The sequence below is a fragment of the Cnephaeus nilssonii genome (genome assembly GCF_951640355.1).
Source record: "Cnephaeus nilssonii genome assembly, chromosome: 24".
Lineage (NCBI taxonomy): Eukaryota > Metazoa > Chordata > Mammalia > Chiroptera > Vespertilionidae > Cnephaeus > Cnephaeus nilssonii.
The window spans coordinates 7,526,865-7,545,033 of NC_137095.1; the positions used below are offsets into that span (position 1 = coordinate 7,526,865).

At 46.7% G+C, this 18,169-nt stretch overlaps 1 protein-coding gene across 2 annotated transcripts in view; it reads right to left on the reverse strand.

Annotated features, from left to right (window-relative positions):
• Positions 1 to 2,384: 2,384 nt before the first annotated feature.
• The window catches only part of LOC307094915 (zinc finger protein 519-like), a 30,231-nt gene continuing 14,446 nt past the window's right edge, over positions 2,385 to 18,169 (reverse strand). Inside the window, exons 5-6 of one of the 2 annotated variants that reach the window (XM_079764091.1) lie at positions 10,462 to 10,582; positions 2,385 to 2,659 (exon numbers count right to left, since the gene is read on the reverse strand). In XM_079764091.1, the coding sequence (XP_079620217.1) occupies positions 10,496 to 10,582 (87 nt within the window). In that variant the 3' untranslated portion in view covers positions 2,385 to 2,659; positions 10,462 to 10,495. Of the gene's footprint in view, positions 2,660 to 10,461; positions 10,583 to 17,106; positions 17,791 to 18,169 lie in introns of those variants that run through there. The other variant, XM_079764092.1, reaches the window with a different exon arrangement.

An 18,169-nucleotide genomic window follows, 5' to 3' on the forward strand; every position in this document is an offset into this window, starting at 1 on the left:
GCCGCAGCGTCACTGGTCTGCTTTCGCTGCTTTTCTGGGCCTGGAGCTGACATGCACTGAGGCCGAGATGTGATCTTTAGGGGAAAAGATCAGGGGGCTCAGGTGCCTGCCTGGTTATTGGCTGGGGGAGGGGAGGTCACCCTGGGGGCGAGGTCCTTGTTTCCCAGTTGTGCCCCTTGCTAGCATCCAGAGCTTGTAGGTCCGGAGACAGGATTTCCAAAGGGGATAGAGCAGTGGTTAGGCCCCCTGTGCCAGGTCCAACCTCTGCTGTGATGCCCGGGGTTATGGGGAGAGGGATTATCTGAACTGACCTTTGGTGTCGGATATGGTGGGTTACGGGGACAGGTAAAGACTGATTATTGGGGGGCTGCATCTACATGGGGTGAGCGATAGATGAGGGTAAGGCGGAGTCTGGTGGGCCCGATCTGGTGGCTGTAACAGTTAGGGGACTCCAGGTCACGTGATGGAGGTGTTTGGGGGTGGTTTAGGGTTTAATCTGGAAAGGTGGAACCACGGGGTTTGCTCTGAGAGTTTAGCTGCAGTGGGGTGGTTAGCAGTACCTGGTCAGGGTCTTGCCATCCGGGCTGTAAATTATTCGACGGGTGGGTTTCCTTTAGGAGGACCCAGTCCCCTGGCTGTAGAGGAGTAGGGGGGATGGCTCCCCATGAAGGTGGAGGGAGGACTTGATCAGCATGCTCTCTCAGTAATGGTTGGATGAGATTTAAAATGGGGCCATAGTCTCCGAGGGGGGTCTCTGTGGAAGGGAAGTTTCCTAATAAGGAGGGTCTTCCATAGATGAGTTCACAGGGACTAAGACAGGAGGGTGCCTGGGGGGATTGCCCCGATGTGCATAAAGGCGAGCGGTAGGAGAGTAATTTAAGGTTCTTTAATTTTGAGAGTTAATTTAGTTAGGTGGGGCTTTTCTACCTTGCTTGAAGATTAGGACTGGTGGGGGTGTAAGTTCCACTGGATGTCAGAGTGGAGGAGAATGGTTGAGTTATTTACAGTTTGAAAGCAGTTGCATTATCTGATTGTAATGAGGTGGGTCCGCCAAATTGGGGAATGATAATGCTGAATGGGAGCTTGTGTGACCTCGGAGGACTTTTCAGGGGCAGAGGGGAATGCATCTACCCGGCCTGATAAGGTATCTACGAGGGTTAAGAGATATTTGTTTTGTTTTGTTTTGTTTTTAATAGGAGGCGTGTGAGTGAAGTCAGTTGCCAGTCTTGTCCAGGGATTTGGCCCCTTGCCTATGATAGTGTCAATGACTCTGAATGAGCGGTGGAAATTAAGAAAGTCTAGGCTCAGTTATAAGGACTTAAGCCACAGCAGAGAGCCTGGGTGGGACTACTTTAGCTTACTAGGAGAGAAGGGGTCCCTTCGGATATCAGGGGTGATCAGGTCCTGTCTCACTGGACAACACAAACCTTCTAGGCATTCACAAATAACACACTCTTACTTTCAAGAAAATACACACTCAACACAGTACAAGAGACCTTCTGTAATAAAAACTAAGAGCAAGTGAATTAAAACATGTGTAGCAGTCAATGTTTCAGTATTTTATGCTATTTAAAAATATTTAGATGTTTATCATTTAACCCAGCAATGTTCCAAAGTCTTTAAGTTACCAAAGACTTTGGAAAATCATGTGTTTCACAGTTTGGAGGCAAGTTTTTTTTCCTGCTGCTGATCTTTTTTCAAATTTTGACCAACTTTTCCCCAAACATTCAAGATCTAATGAACCTTCTTCAGGAAACCAAGGGTTATGTTCTATAACATCAAGCAAAAAGTTTAAGAGAATACCTTCTGAAACTTTAATTCCTTAAGCATGAAAACAAAAGTCTATAATAAAGTTTACTTTATAATCGAATTTTGTGCACCGGGGGGGGGGGGGGGGGTGTCCCTCAGCCCAGCCTGCACCCTCTCCAATCTGGGACATCCCTCTCACAATCCAGGACTGCTGGCTCCCAAATGCTTGCCTGATTGCCCCTAACCGCTTCTGCCTGCCAGCATGATCACCCCCTAACCACTCCCCTGCCAGCCTGATCGATGCCTAACTGCTCCCCTGCAGGCCTGGTCCCCCTCAACTGCCCTGCTGGCTCAGTAACTCCTAACTGCCCTCCCCTGCCAGCCTGGTTGCCCCCAACTGCCCTCCCCACTGCAGGCCTGGTACCTTCCAACAGCCCTCCCCTGCTGGTCTGGTCTCCCCCAACTGCCCTCCTCTACTGGCCCGGTCACCCCTAACTGCCCTCCCCTGCAGGCCATCTTATGGTGGCCATCTTATGTCCACATGGGGGCAGCCATCTTTGACCACATGGGGGTGGCCATCTTGTGTTGGAGTGACGGTCAATTTGCATATTACTCTTTTATTAGATAGGATTAGATAGGATACTGCCCCATTAGCCTGGCTGAAAAAGATGTTCCCACCTTACTTACAGATTGCAACTTCTGCAGCTGATTGTGGGCTTTGCGTGCGGTGAATTTTCCTCACCTATATGGTGATTTCTTCCCCACCTATTCGGTGAAATCTTCCTTTCTTCACTCCAGGTGAAACCGTCCCCTCCAGCGGTCCCATGTCGAAGGCACCCGTTGCGAGTGACCCACGTCCCGCGTGACTCAGGGTTCAGGTTTAGGGTTTGGGTTCGGGCTCTGGAGGAGGCTGTGTGCAAATGAAAGACACAAGATAATTTGGAAATTGGGAGCCAGGCGGAAATCCACGGAAGGACTCCGCTTTGCTTTGGCCTTTCGATCCCTTTTATTCAGGTTTGGGATACACCCATCACCCTTAGGCAGGCAATTCCAGTAATAGCTTGGTGATAGCCTATCAGCGAGGGTTTACATAAGACTGAAAGGTGGAAGTTGCTTCAGCTACCTTTGTCTCAACTAGACAGTGGGTGTATAGCTCCGATCTTTGCCAGAGCTCAAGGTCTCCAGCCTTCCGGTTCCTTGTCCGAACCTCTGCTAGTGAAGACAATGGGCGGTTTCCCACAATACAGAGCTTAGGCGCCATTTAACTAACCACCTGCCTTTTGTTGGTGGGGGTGACACACTGGTTGATAGGAATGAGATAGCATAGATCAGTGTTACCCAGGCTTCAAAATCTCCACTGGCACTGGTAAGGGAGAAGGGTAAGGGGAAATGGATTATGCAGGTGGTGAACTATAATTTTGGAAAAGGTGATTAGGAAACAATTTGTCCTCGCCAAGGCAAATATGCATTACCTTTGAAGTTGTGCCTCTGGGAATGAAGCTGTGTGAGAGAAGTGTTGTTCGAAGAACTATGTGCAGCAGGTCGTGCAAAGCAATGGCCTCGTCACCTTGGGATTCGGGTGAAGAGGGTAAAGTGTGATGCCATGTATTTGGTGTCTTTGAGAAACAATGTGAGGGACTAAAGGGTATTACCTGACAAGACCAGTATCAAATCACTTAATCACTCTTTATGGCCATCATCTCTCTTTAACCTATTTTTCTTAAATACCTTTTTATTGATTTCAGTGAAGAGGGGAGAGGGAGCGAGATTGAAATATCAATGATGACAGGGAATCATTGATCGGCTGCTTCTTGCACATTCCCTACTGGCAATCGGGTGTTCAATTGGGCATGTGCCCATGGCCAATATCGAACCTGGGACCCTTCAGTCTGCAGGCCAACAATCTATCCACTGAGCCATACCTGCTTTAGCAACCTATGTTTTTGACACCCACTCTATTGATTTGAGTCAGTGTGGCTCACTTGAGAGGTCCAGAGTCCAGCTAACTTCCATCTACTCAGCTGCCTTTATTATTGTGGGAAGACAAAGTATCAGTAGGAATATAAGAAGACACTGGCTTTCATGGGATGAAGGTCTGGTATTTTCTCTGATGCGCAGAGTGGAGAGAGCAGACGGATGTGGAGGGTGGGGACTATGACAGACCTAGAATCTTAGGAGTGAATCTGATCATGGGTTGTACTGTTCCCATTATGACAGGATATGAACTTTGAGGACGTGGCCATTGCCTTCTCTCAGGAGGAGTGGGGGCTTCTTGATGGGGCTCAGCGACTTCTGTACTGCGATGCGATGCTGGAAGTGTTTGCACTTGTGTCATCTGTCGGTAAGACCTTCATGTTCTCACACTGTCCTGAGGTGATGATCTCTTTTCCTTTATTCCTCAGGCATAGTGTTTTCACTCCCACAGCCAGAACAGGGCCTCTTCTAACTTCCCCCACTGTCTTGCCAAATGTGCTGTGGCTACCAGGGATGAGCTCTATAGAGAGTCCTGAGCAAAGGGCTCCACAAACATCCCTAACACCCGTAACCTCAAAGAGTGCAACAAGTCTCAAGGAGTCAGGAGTCTTGCAGTGAGTTTAATGGGTCCCAGGTTGCAGTTTATCTTCATAGGAAACAGACACGTGTCCACATGCATGGACTCAACTTCTGCACACTTTCTCTAGGTAAAGGTTCTTTTTTTTTCTTCTTTTTTTTAAAATATATTTTACTATTGATTTTTTTACAGAGAGGAAGAGAGAGGGATAGAGAGTTAGAAACATCAATGAGAGAGAAACATCGATCAGCTGCCTCTTGCACACCCCCTGCTGGGGATGTGCCCGCAACCAAGGTACATGCCCTTGACCGGAATCGAACCTGGGACCCTTGAGTCCGCAGGCCGACGCTCTATCCACTGAGCCAAACCGATTTCGGCTAGGTAAAGGTTCTTTGTGACGACCTGTGCCATGTTATGGTCTTTACTTACATGAACCACAGGCTGTTCTTGTAAGTCCCTCGTTCAATTGTTTGTAACATTCTCTTCCCTGAATACTATAGCAAGCTGTGTTGCTCTGGCCCAGTGCTGACTGCTCACCTCTTCGTTACCTGTTCCTCTGCACTGCTGCCTATGCAGTATTCTTCAACATTGACTTGCACATGTGTTACGAGGTGCACCTACGTGCTAAGTAGTCCATGAAACCAGCTACTCCTTTATTGAATTTTACTTGGAATAAGACCTAACCAACCTCTTGTACAGCTCACCCCTGTCCCCAGCAGACAAGCCATGCTGAATGCTGTCAGTTGAAGGATTAGCTAGAGATCCATATTCTCATCCATGTAGTACTTGCCATGTTTGTGCCATATTTCTGGGGAGGCCTCCCTATTTTGTGATTTTCATTAACCCAGAAAGTCACAGGAGCCTCTTATTAATCCCTCTTGCACATCTCTTATTTTCAGACATTTTCATGGGACCAACGTGTGACGTACAACACACTTTTGCAATGGGACTTGCCCCTGTCACCACATTCAACATGTATTTCCTCACCATTTCTCACTTTTCAGGTTGTCGGCATAAAATGGATGATAAGGAGACCTGTTCCGAGCAGAGTGTATCTATACAAGGAGAGTCACAGGTCAGAGATTCTAAGAGAGCTCCAGCCACTCAGAAGACCCTTCTGTGTAAGCGGTGTTTCTTTGTTTTGAAAGATATTTTGCACCTGACTGACTCACATGCAGCATACTTTGAGCAGAAAGCCTTCTGTAGTGACACAGGTGTTGGAAACATCTGTTTCCGTGGAAACCCTCACCAGCAACAGAGGAATGAATGTAGGGAGGAGCCCTGGAAAGAAGCTATGGACAGGGCATCCTATGTGAGCAGGTGCAACTTCTACTTATCTTCAGTGCCTACAATCAGCAGGGAGGTGGGAGAAGAATTGCAGTACAACTCAGAGCTTCTCCAGCACCAGGCCACTCCCATCACTGAGGAGCTAAACTGCAGCAGTGAGCTTTCACAGGAATTTCTTGATGGAAAAAGTCACCACCAGTGGGGTGAATGTGCAAACGCTTGCAGCGACCACCTGAATGTTGTTCAATGTCAGGGTGTCCCTTCTGGAGAGCGTAACAAATGTAGGAAAGTTTTTAGACAAATCTTTAACCTCTTTCGACATCAGAGAGTTCACACTGGAGAAAAGCTGTATGAGTGTAGTGATTTTTGGAAGTCTTTCACACGGAAGTTTAACCTCAATCAACATGACCAGGTTCACACCGCAGAAAAGCCATTCGTGTGTCGAGAATGTGGTATGTCTTTTCGTCGAAGGGCTTACCTCACTAGACACCACAGAGTTCACACTGGAGAAAAGCCGTATGAGTGTAGAGAATGTGGGATGTCCTTTCGTCGAAGAGGTCAGCTCACTGTACACCTTAGAGTTCACACTGGAGAGAAACCCTATGCGTGTATACACTGTGGGAGGTCCTTTCGTCAAAGGGCTCAACTCACTGCACATCTCAGAGTTCACACGGGAGAGAAGCCGTATGAGTGTACTGAGTGTGGGAAGTCCTTCAGAGAAAGGGCTACGCTCATTAACCACTATAGAGTCCACACTGGAGAAAAGCCGTATGAGTGTAGAGAATGTGGGATGTCCTTCCGTCTAAGGGCTCACCTCACTTACCACCTCAGAGTTCACACGGGAGAGAAGCCCTATGCGTGTAGACAATGTGGGATGTCCTTTCGTCAAAGTGCTCAACTCACTGCACACCTCAGAGTTCACACTGGAGAGAAACCCTATGAGTGTACTGAGTGTGGGAAGTTCTTCAGTATAAGAACTACCCTCATTAAACACCAGAGAGTTCACACGGGAGAAAAGCCATATGAGTGCAGTGATTGTGGGAAGTCCTTCAGTGATAAGTCTTACCTCAAACAACACCACAGAGTCCACACTGGAGAAAAGCCCTATGAGTGTACCGATTGTGGGAAGTTCTTCAGTGCAAAAACTAAACTCATTAAACACCAGAGAGTTCACACTGGAGAAAAGCCTTATGAGTGTACCGATTGTGGGAAGTCCTTCAGTGAAAAAACGAAACTCATTAAACACCACAGAGTTCACACTGGAGAAAAGCCATACGCGTGTAGAGAATGTGGGATGTCCTTTCGCCGAAGTGATCACCTCACGGTACACCTCAGAGTCCACACTGGAGAGAAGCCATATGAGTGTGCTGAATGTGGGAAGTCTTTTAGGCAAAACTCTAGCCTTATCCATCATTTGAGAGGTCACACTGGAGAGAAGCCATATGAGTGCAGTGATTGTGGGAAGTCCTTCAGTTATAAGTCTCATCTCAAACAACACCACAGAGTTCACACTGGAGAGAAGCCCTATGAGTGTAGAAAGTGTGGGGTGTCCTTTCGTCAAAGTGCTCACCTCACTGCACACCTCAAAAGAGTTCACTCTGGAGAGCAGTGTTAAATGTGCAAGTAATGCTGTATTTTTCTCACTTAGAATAACAACACTGAAGACAGCTCTTTATGATCTATTTTCCTGAATTTACACCCCTTTTAATGGAACATACACTCTGCTAGATTCCTCCTAAGTTTCTGGTACAAGTGAGGCTTGAAGGAGCTGCATTGCACTTGCTAACATGCCCAGAACTACTACCCAGTTGATTTGTGGCTGAAGAGATTTCACCTCTACCACCTGGCTCACCTGAAGAGTGTCTATCAGTCCCAACTCCTGCGTGCTCAGGGGAAATATATTCTGTGTGAGAACTTGTGCTTGTGAAAATGATGACTACTCCAGCTCTTGACAGGATCTTCATTCCTTTCTCTCTGACGAGGGAATGCACCTGACCCAGGATTCTTCCAGGGAAGCTATCCTCAGCTAAGAAGTACTGCCTCAGCCAATCAATGATTCTCTCTCATCATTGATGTTTCCATTTCTCTCTCCTTCTCCCTTCCTGTCTGAAATCAATAAAAATATACTTAAAAAAAAGAAAGAAAGAACTACTGCCTCTTTCAGGGACAGTGTGGCTCTCACATTATGCTGTGATGAATTGTTTCACGTTCTAATTCACCAAGCTACCAACCGCTTTCTGTCCTCTGTTGTGGTTTATGATCCTTTAGTAAAGGTGTTTTTTCTTTTGTACCTTTAATTTTTTTGGTTATATTCACTTCCAGGGATGATTTTCAAGCACAATTGTGATCATCATCATGGAGAGTTAACAAATATTTTGTACCATCATTTCTGTGCTTCAGGAGTGACAGTATAATGCCAGACAATCATTCTTTAACCAATATTGGCATATAGTGCCCAGCACCTTGAAAGACCGCATGATTTGGTAGTTCTAATTTGCAGGTTTGATCCTGGCCACTATGGGGCTATGTAGGAGGCTTCTATTTTTTTCTTCTCTCTCACATTGATTTCTCTCTCTCAATCTCTCCCTTCCTCTCCTTCTTCCCTTTTTTTTTTTTAAATATATTTTTATTGATTTTTTTACAGAGAGGAAGGGAGAGAGATAGAGAGCCAGAAACATCGATGAGAGAAACATCAATCAGCTGCCTCCTGCACACCACCCATTGGAGATGTGCCTGCAACCAAGGTACACACCCTTGACCGGAATCGAACCTGGGACCGTTCAGTCCGCAGGCTGACGCTCTATCCACTGAGCCAAACCGGTTTTGGCTCTTCCCTTGCACTCTAAAAAATCAGTGGAAAAAGATCCTCAGATGAGGATTACCAAAAAACCCCAAACATTCACCCAGTGCCCTGAGGAGGGGCCGCTGCCTGCATAACTCACCTTTCCTCACTCTGTCCTGCTTTTGCCTGAGATGTTCCCACTGCAGCTGGACATACAAACTTCACAAATTTACTTCCAAATTAGCCTTAGAATCTTAACCCAGCGCAGCAAAATGACCTTTGGTTCTGAGTGGCACAAAGCCCATACAGTGCAGAGACAGCAAAGAGCAAAACTAAGCTAGCAAAGACCATCAGTAACCAAAGTTCTATTACAGACACACAGACAAAAAGTCTCTCTCAAAATTCAAACCCTGAATTTCTGGTCACTGATGCCTTCAAGTTCCTGCAATCCCTGCCATGTGTTCAGCCTGTCCACAAGTAGTTGGGCCCCCAGCAAAGTGGGATGTACCCCATCTTTAAAGAGATTGATCCAAGCGTCAACAGAAACACACTTATACATAATATTTACAAGAATGCACAACCCACAGACACCACTCAATTGAAAAAGTACCAAAGCAGAGCAATGTCTCCTATCCCTGGTTTGGGGACTGACCCTCCCCAGAACCTCAGCATTCTCCCAGTGGAATATTTTGGCCCATGCATGTGGCTTGCCTGGTTGCCTTGTGTATATTCCCCTCATGTCATTTTCGCCATCTTCCAAAGAAAAAAAGAGTCTTGGGCCTATTCTATAGCATCCGTGAAGAAATGAGGCTCAGGCCCAGAGGCCATCCAAAATCACCTCCCCTTAAACCAGCTTTTCCCTCTCCATGGGTATAGAAGTCCCGGATGCATCCCCAAATTATGAGAAATGGCTCACCTATCCAAATTCCAAATGACAGACTGGGAAACAAAAACATGGCGAAGATGAAACTTTTAATACCACTCCTGAGAGCGGGCGCCCATTTTACAGGATCACAATAAAGGCGAGAGGCAAGTCATTAATGGGCTAACTTAACAGCTGTGTCTGGCTATAATGCTGAATTCTCGGAAAGGCTAAAACTTCTACAGGGGTGGTGGCAGGAGTGGCTAAGGACTGTGATGAACTCCTGTTATGCCGGATGGGAAGATCCAGGGCCATGCTCATATGCCAGGAGTAGAAAACAGTTACCATATTTTCCGGCGTATAAGACGACTTTTTAACCCAGGAAAATCTTCTCAAAAGTGAAAAGTCGTCTTATATGCCAGAAAATACGGTAGCTGGCCCCACCTGTCCTAACTCCTGCCTAGAAGTAGGAGTTAAGCTTAGTGGGATCTGGACTGTGGAGGCAGCGGTCTTGGCTGGATACTATTTGACCTGATTGAGATAGAGAGCAGAAGAAAAAGGCAGATGATTCTCCAATTAAAACCTGCTTGGGATCTGGGCCAGGGGAGTGGACATATGTAGTGGGTCAGATTGGAATGGTATCTCAGTTTCTCTCCCAGCTCTCTAAGACAGCCACGAGGACCCAGAATACTGGGTGACCAATCCTTATATGCATTCCCTGGACGGATCAGAATTTAATTACATGCATTGTTTTTATGAGGCCGACTTCACGCCATGGAAACCTTTCTCCCAGCACCCCTGCAAGGTCTTTACTCATGTAAGGACATTCAAGATTCTTGAACCACTGGGAGGAATTTGCCTCTCTTGATTCTTTGGAGCCTTAGAAGGGACCCAAGCACTCATTCAGTCGATGGCCAGGCTCTGTCTTCAGACAGGCGGCAGCCTAACACTTAACCCAGCACCAGTTTATACTGACAGGGGAGATGGTTTTCTTTTAGCGGCAATAGCCCTGGTGGCTTTTACTTGACTGACCCATGCCAGCTGTGGTTCTGGGCCTGGAGAATACATCCAGAAAGGAGCAGTGAAAGAGAGAGAGAGAGAGAGAGAGAGAGAGAGAGAGAGATGCCCGCTTTTTAGACGGCAGCCAAGTTTAAGTGGCTGGTGGACATCCGTCAGCCTCCAAACTCATATAAGAGACAGAAAAGGGACAGACTCCATGGGTATACTCACCATTCGATGTGAAGAGGGCTGACTGACAAAATTCCTAGCCATTGCACCAATGATGATACAGGATTTTTGGACTGTGACTCGTGGTGTTCCCCTGGGCAGGATGATTCCCTGGATTCTTGGTCTGTCAGAGTCAAAGATGAATCCACGGATGGAAGATGGTATAGCAAAGGTGGAAATTTATTGAAGAACAAGTACAGACTCCTACCTACGGGGAGAGGGGGAAAGAGTCCCACCGAGTTCCTGTTTCCAGTTTATAAAGGCTGACGTTCTTGGTGCCTTGATATCCCCTCAGATTGGTCAATATTCCCCTTTGAGTTTGGTTACTACAGTAACCCCTGAGTTCAAAGGTCAAGTCTCACATGGGAATGTGAGGTCCTCCTCCCTCATGGTCCTCCTATTCCCTCTGGGCTTTCTTCCTCCTTCTTTATTCTGTAAATATAGACCTTTTGTTACTCTCAGTTCCCTTATCTTATGTAAATGTAACTGTTGCCTCTCCCTTATCTTATAGAAATGTTTTTTCCATTGACCCTTACTTTTTAAAATTTCCTAAACCTGCCTATTTCACCCCTAAAATTCTTATTTCACAGACATCCCCCATTTCCTGCCTCCACACTCTCCCTTTACTTTCATCTACCCAGCCCCCACAGCTTCTAGGCCCTCACCACATTACTGTCTGTGTCCACGGGCTATGCATATACGTATATACATTTTTTAAAATACCGTATTTTCCGGCGTATAAGACGACCCCCAAATTTTCCAGTTAAAATATAGAGTTTGGGATATACCCGCCCTATAAGATGACACCCGGGGTATAAGACGACCCCCGACTTTTGAGAAGATTTTCCTGGGTTAAAAAGTCGTCTTATACGCCGTTAAATACGGTATATTTTTGTTGATTTTAGAGGAGGGGAGAGGGATACTTAAAAACATCAACTGATGTTTTAGAGAGAGAATCACTGATTAGCTGCCTCCTGCACTTCCCCCTACACACACACACACACACACACACACACACACACACACACGGAATTGAGCCTGCAAAGTACATGTGTGTCTGACCAGAAATAGAACGGTGACCTCCTGGTACATAGGTTGACGGACAACCACTGAACCACACCAGTGTTTTTGTTTTTTATGGTATTACAGATGTTTCCCCTTCCTCTCCTTCCCCCACCATGTATATATTCTTTGGTGGATCTCTTCCAGTCTTCCCCTCCCACCTCCCCTCCGAGACCTGTTAGACTGTTCCAGTTAACCAGACCTCTGGTGCCATCTTGACCTTCCCCAGAGCTACTGGCTGTACTACAACACCTTTCTTCACCAAGGTCATTGCCTGGGATGACAGCCCTCCTTTGGACTGTTGAGAAAACTACATTACCCAGAAAGCATTTTTAGTGCACAGCCCGTGAGGTTGGTACTTCCAGCGTCTTCCTCATGGAGGACATTTTGACTTGTGGTCATGAACTCACAGGCTTCACCACACTGGTGGTCGTGAGTAGGAGGAGATGTGGGAGGCAACATCTCCACTTTGCAGGGTGTTCCTGAGGCTTGTTGAGCCCCCCAGAAAGCTGGGATCAGACCCTCTGTGCCTCCCAGACTCCTCTAAGCTTAGAGAGTTCCGCTCAGTGTCACCCCATTTAACACTCCAGCCTCAGATGCAGGGGCCTCTCAGGGCCTGCAGCCCAGATTGCAGCGTTCAGAACAATGAGTCCCTTGTGGGTGACACAGGGTGTGATGGGCAAAGAACAAAGAGGATTCTAGGAATCCAGGCTGTTTTGTGTCTAAAGGCAACAAAGAAGATGTTGTAAAGTTTTGTGTTTGGATTGATTCTTTCAATGTCAGGATGCTGGGGCCATCAGTGGTTGTGAACAAAAGAGGGACATTGTCTGGGGTAGGGTTCTCATGTTTCCCCAAAACTACCGTATTTTCCGGCGTATAAGACAACTTTTTAACCCAGTAAAATCTTCTCAAAAGTCGGGGGTCGTCTTATACGCCGGGTGTCATCTTATAGGGCGGGTATATCCCAAACTCTATATTTTAACTGGAAAAGTTGGGGGTCGTCTTATACGCCGGGAAATACGGTATTCAGAGGAAGAACAGACAAGTTCTGTTCTTACAAGATCACACAAGATCTGAGCTGTTCTTACAAGATCAACACTTCAATTGTTGTAATATTACCTTCTATAAATACTATTGCAAGCCAAATTGCTCTAGGCCAGTGCTAGCTGCTCATCTCTGTAGTCTTTCATTAAAACTTGGAATATTTGGGTTATACATATTTGTAGATAAGAATATACAAGGAGAACCCTTCCTCTCTGTAAAGATATTAAAAAATAAAATAAAATTGTTATAAATTGAATTTTTAGGATAATTGTTGTTCTCTACCACACTTGGAATAAAAATACCTTCAAATCAGGGGATATTTGAGATCTTCCTCCCAAGCACATGCTGTCATTTCCCCGCAAATAAACTCTTAAAAGAGCAAACAGTCTGGCCAGTATAGCTCAATGATTGAGCATCAACCGCCAAACCAGGAAGTGACTGTTTGATTCCAGTCAAGGTCACATACCTGGGTTGTGGGCTCAATCCCCAGTGTGGGGAGTACAGGAGGCAGTGTGGGAGTGCAACAGGAAACGTCATCATTGATATTTCTCTCTCCCTCTCCCTTCTTCCCCGAAATCAATTTAAAAAAACAACAAACAAACCAACAAAAAGACAACCTTGTTCAAATCATAAAATAATGTACTTAGGTCAATCATATCTAAATGCAATTTCAGCCGAAACCGGTTTGGCTCAGTGGATAGAGCGTCAGCCTGCGGACTGAAGGTCCTGGGTTCGATTCCGGTCAGGGGCATGTACCTTGGTTACGGGCACTCCCCGGTGGGGGGTGTGCAGGAGGCAGCAGAATGATGTTTCTCTCTTATCGATGCTTCTAACTCTCTCTCTCTCTCCCTTCCTCTCTGTAAAAAAATCAATAAAATGTATTTAAAATAAAAAAATAAATGCAATTTCAATTGCATTATATGTTCCTTCTGAGCACAATTACAAAGTTTACTTTTTATTTGAAAATGGTAATATTTTTACCTCTATTTTTGTTTTCTATATCTGAGCAATTCTTCTTTTAAAGACATTTTATGAGCTTGAGACAGACTCAGGCATTTCTTGGCCCAGGTCACCTCCTCGTTGCCATCCCAGAAAATGAAAAGGGTCCCTTGGCCAACGTACAAGTCTCTCCCTGCTGAGTGAGGGCTGCACTTGGAAGCAAGTAATTAAAAAATTCATGCCCTGACCGGTGTGGCTCAGTGGATAGAGCGTCGGCCTGCGGACTGAAGGGTCCCAGGTTCGATTCCGGCCAAGGGCATGTACCTTGGTTGCGGGCACATCCCCAGTAGGGGGTGTGCAGGAGGCAGCTGATCAATGTTTCTCTCTCATTGATGTTTCTAACTCTCTATCCCTCTCCCTTCCTCTCTGTAAAAAAATCAATAAAATATATATATTTTTAAAAATTCCTAAGCCTTATAAACTGGAGATTTGATACTCTCATTCAACTCTGTTTAACTAAACAATTCAGCTGATGTTGAATTAAACATATAAAGTCACAAGACAATATATCACAACGTAACCATCCACACCCCATCAGCTCACCACTCACTCAGACCAGGGTTCCCCTCCTCCCACTACTATGTATTTCTGTCTGTGGATCTGTCTCTGCCTCCCTGCTCCCTTTCTCTCCACTGGGGTCCTTTCCTATTTTTCACCTCCCTCTCCCGTGCTCTTTCTCCCCTTTTCTCTCTGTCTGTCCCTACACCTGAACCATGAACCTCCTGAAGCCTATTTCCCTTCAGTTACCCTTTCTCCCTGGTCTTTCTGATGGCTCCCATCTCCACACAGGCCTGCGTCTTTCTCTCCCCACGCCTGTGTCCCCTCTGCTTCCGCTGTTAGTCTTTCCTGTTACCCAAGCTGGCGGGCTCTCAGTGCTGTTTCTCCCTCTGCTCCGGCATCCCTAAACCCCCCTCCCTTTTCTTTTAAAAAAAATATATTTTATTGATTTTTTACAGAGAGGAAGGGAGAGGGATAGAGTAAGAAACATCGATGAGAGAGAAACATCGACCAGCTGCCTCCTGCACACCCCCCATTGGGGACGTGCCCGCAACCAATGTACATGCCCTTGACTAGAATCGAACATGGGACCTTTCAGTCCGCAGGCCGACGCTCTATCCACTGAGCCAAACCAGTTTCGCCCCCCCTCCCTTTTCATCCCTGCATTCCATCCCTCCAACTTTTCTCAGAACCACTCTCTTTTCCTTTGTTGCTCCAGTTCTGCTCACGTGGCCCCTCTCCCCATTAGCTCCCCTTCATCTCTCTGGGCCTCCCCCCTCTTCTCCCCTTTCTTCCCCCTCATTATACTTCCCCGAGTTACCCTCTCACTCGTACTGTCGCTCTCCAGTCCCTGCCACATCCCCTATGAGGCCCCCCTCACTGACCCTTCCTCCCTCCCATGTGTCTCTCTCATTCCCTCTCCTGCCCCCTCCCAGCCTGGTTCCCCACCCCCTCGCAGGCACCGCTCCCATAAAGCCCCTCCTTGCAGGCAGGTGACCTGTTCTGGGGACACCCTGTTCTTTCCCAATAAGTCCCGCCCCATGAAGACTGCTCTTCCTGGGAATCTAGGCTCATTATTTTTGGGGAAGGAGGGGGGGGGAATTTAAACTATTTGAAGCAAACCGATGACACACCAGAGGCAAGATCTGAAATGCTCCCTTCTGGGCCCTTATTAAATGGGTGCGAGGCGGAAGGGTCTGCAGATCCCCATGTTGGGGAGCCATCAGGACTATGAGGGCCTGGAGCAGAGATGGTGGGGAAAGGCACGCAAAGGTTTGGACTAAACTCCAGTCGTCTCCCGAGACGTTAAACCTCATGGGGTGGGAGGACTGTCCCAGAAGGGCTTGCAGCAGGGAGTGTGTGACAGCCAGAAAGCAGAGACACCACAGGGAGTTTCCTCCTACAGACCCTCCATCTGGGCGGGGAAGCAGGCTGGGTGTGGGGCATCCCCCATGGATGTGGACCAGAACCGGGAGACCCAGGTGACTGCTACTCCTCGCTAGCCGCTTCCTGGTCTCCAAGAATCTGTGCTGCCTTACGTCTTTGCTATTTTTCTCCTAAACACGAAGGGTCACGAGTTTTGCAACCAGGTAAGCAGCGGGCAATCGCAGCTTGACCCAGGCTAATGATGCATAAGCACTCCATCTTGCTACCAGAATCTCTATTCTGTAAAAAAAAAATCAGCTGTTTGACACTTTAACCCTGCTATTTTGGCTTCTGTGTTTGCTTGCTTAAATAATTGGGAAAATAAGTTCAACTATCTGACCTTGCGGGCCGCTCTGTTGCCGCTTCTAACTACTCCCATACCAGGTATTTGTTAGTTGTCTGGAACGTACTGTGCTCAAGTTTACAAGCTGCCTGCAAAAATAACTTACATGGAGCTCTTCGTCAAGTCTGCAGAAGGTCCAGAAAAAAGCCTTATTTGGGAGACAAAGGGCTGGAAAGATATAGAAGGGGTGGGGTTCCTCTATGTTTTTGCTCAGATTTGGGAGGTCACTCCTCTGAGACCTCTAGCGTAATTAGCGCTCCAAAATTTGGCTCACTGATTAAGGCGTCTTCTGTCTAGCTAGCTGATTTACAATAGAACACTAATCCCCTGAAATGGGCTCTAAGGCCCCCATTTTCTTGATGCTCTCCTCTTGCTTCTCCTTCCTTAAGCCCTCTTTGTTTCACGCTTTAATAAACATACTCTCAAAAGCCACCTGGACTGGTGTGAAATCTTTCCTACACAGTCAAGAACCCACACGCTAAAGGGAGGGGCGCTGAGTCAGACCTACCCTGGGCCCGGACCCCATCTGGTAACATTCTGAATCCAATCAGAAGGAGTTGACTATCTCTAAAAACAAGTAATGAAGCTGAAACTGGTTTGGCTCAGTGGATAGAGCGTCGGCCTGCGGACTCAAGGGTCCCGGGTTCGATTCCAGTCAAGGGCATGTACCTTGGTTGCGGGCACATCCCCAGTGGGGAGTGTGCAAGAGGCAGCTGATCGATGTTTCTAACTCTCTATCCCTCTCTCTTCCTCTCTGTAAAATATCAATAAAATATATATATTTTTTAAAAATAAAAATAAGTCATGGTATTTAACAAAATTAAAAGGACCAGGGCTATGTCCTGCGTCTAGACTTTGCCAGACTTGTGACTTTTAACTTCAAATGGGTCCTCACATCATTTCCTAATGGTAAGTTGTAGGAGTCAGGGATGAATCATGTGTAAATGCTTTGATTAATGCCTGGAAATCAACTCATTCATTTTTGAAGTTAGGACCACATTGTATTATGGTTATCATAAGTAGCTGCAAAAATTAAGATCACTTATGAACAAATGAGGTATTTAGAAAACTCTGAAGACTTAACACAGGGAGGGAAGTGGAGAAAGCCGGCAATAGTGCCCGGCAGTGGGGCAGACCCTCGGCTCCGACTCTCCTCCCCTGGTGGCTCTAAACTGCAGAACCTCTGGATGAAGCCGTGCCCCTAGGTCTGGCCGAGACCCAACCAGAGGGAATCGAACCTGCATTACCACCATTTGTCCACCATCCATAGCTGAGGGGTCAGTGCCGACATGTACACATAAGGAACTGGTGGACATTGATATTGGGTCTCAAAAGAACTGTTGGTCCAGAAAGAAACTCACTACAGACTGATTCATTTGCCTGTCAGCATAACTATTATTGCTCATCTCACATTCAGTTCATATAAGTATATCTCTAGTGACACATGATCTCGCTCATCTAGGGGAAATGATGAACAACATAGACTGATGAACAAGAACAGAACCAGAAACAAGGAGGCATCGATTGGACTATCGGGCCTCAGAGGGAGGATAGGGGAGGGTGGGGGGAGGGGGGAGAGATCAACCAAAGGACTTGTGTGCATGCATATGAGCCTAACCAATGGTTAAGTTCAACAGGGGGTTGGGGCATCCGTGGGGAGGGGTGTGGGATGGGAATGGGGGGATGAGGACAAATATGTGACACCTTAATCAATAAAGACATTTTAAAAATAAATAAATAAATAAATAAATAAATAAATAAACTGCAGAACCAAGGCCACTTGGTGCTCAAGGCGGTGCCGGGGTACCCTCCCCAGCGATCCTCCCTTTGGGCTCCCCAGACCAGTACCTGCCGCCAACCCCTGCCTGAGCTTCTCTGGTGCCAGTCTGCGGGCACAGAGGACCTGAGGTGGTGGTGCACGCAACTGTGGAAGAGGGGGGGCGTCACTTCAAGGCTTCTTGCTGAAGAACATAAAGGCCACGGCAGCAACATCAGAACGTGGTTTGGCTCAACTCTCCAAAACACTTGTCATATTTATTGTGACTATCATAATGTCCCCGTAGATGCAAGAACAAGAAAAATATATCAACAATGGAGAGATCTCTTCGCATTATTTAAAGTTCAAGGCCACTGGGAAAAGGGTTTGCTACTGACCTAACTACACTGCATTGCCAACTCCAATACTGTTACCTATAACCTTGAAGGTTGAACACATGCACACATCCACACTCACTCAGCTTTATTAATGAAAACAGCCCGGCCAGCATGGCTCAGTGGTTAAGCGTCGACCTCGCAATTCCATTCCCCAACCGGGCAACATGCCCGGGTTGTGGGCTCAAT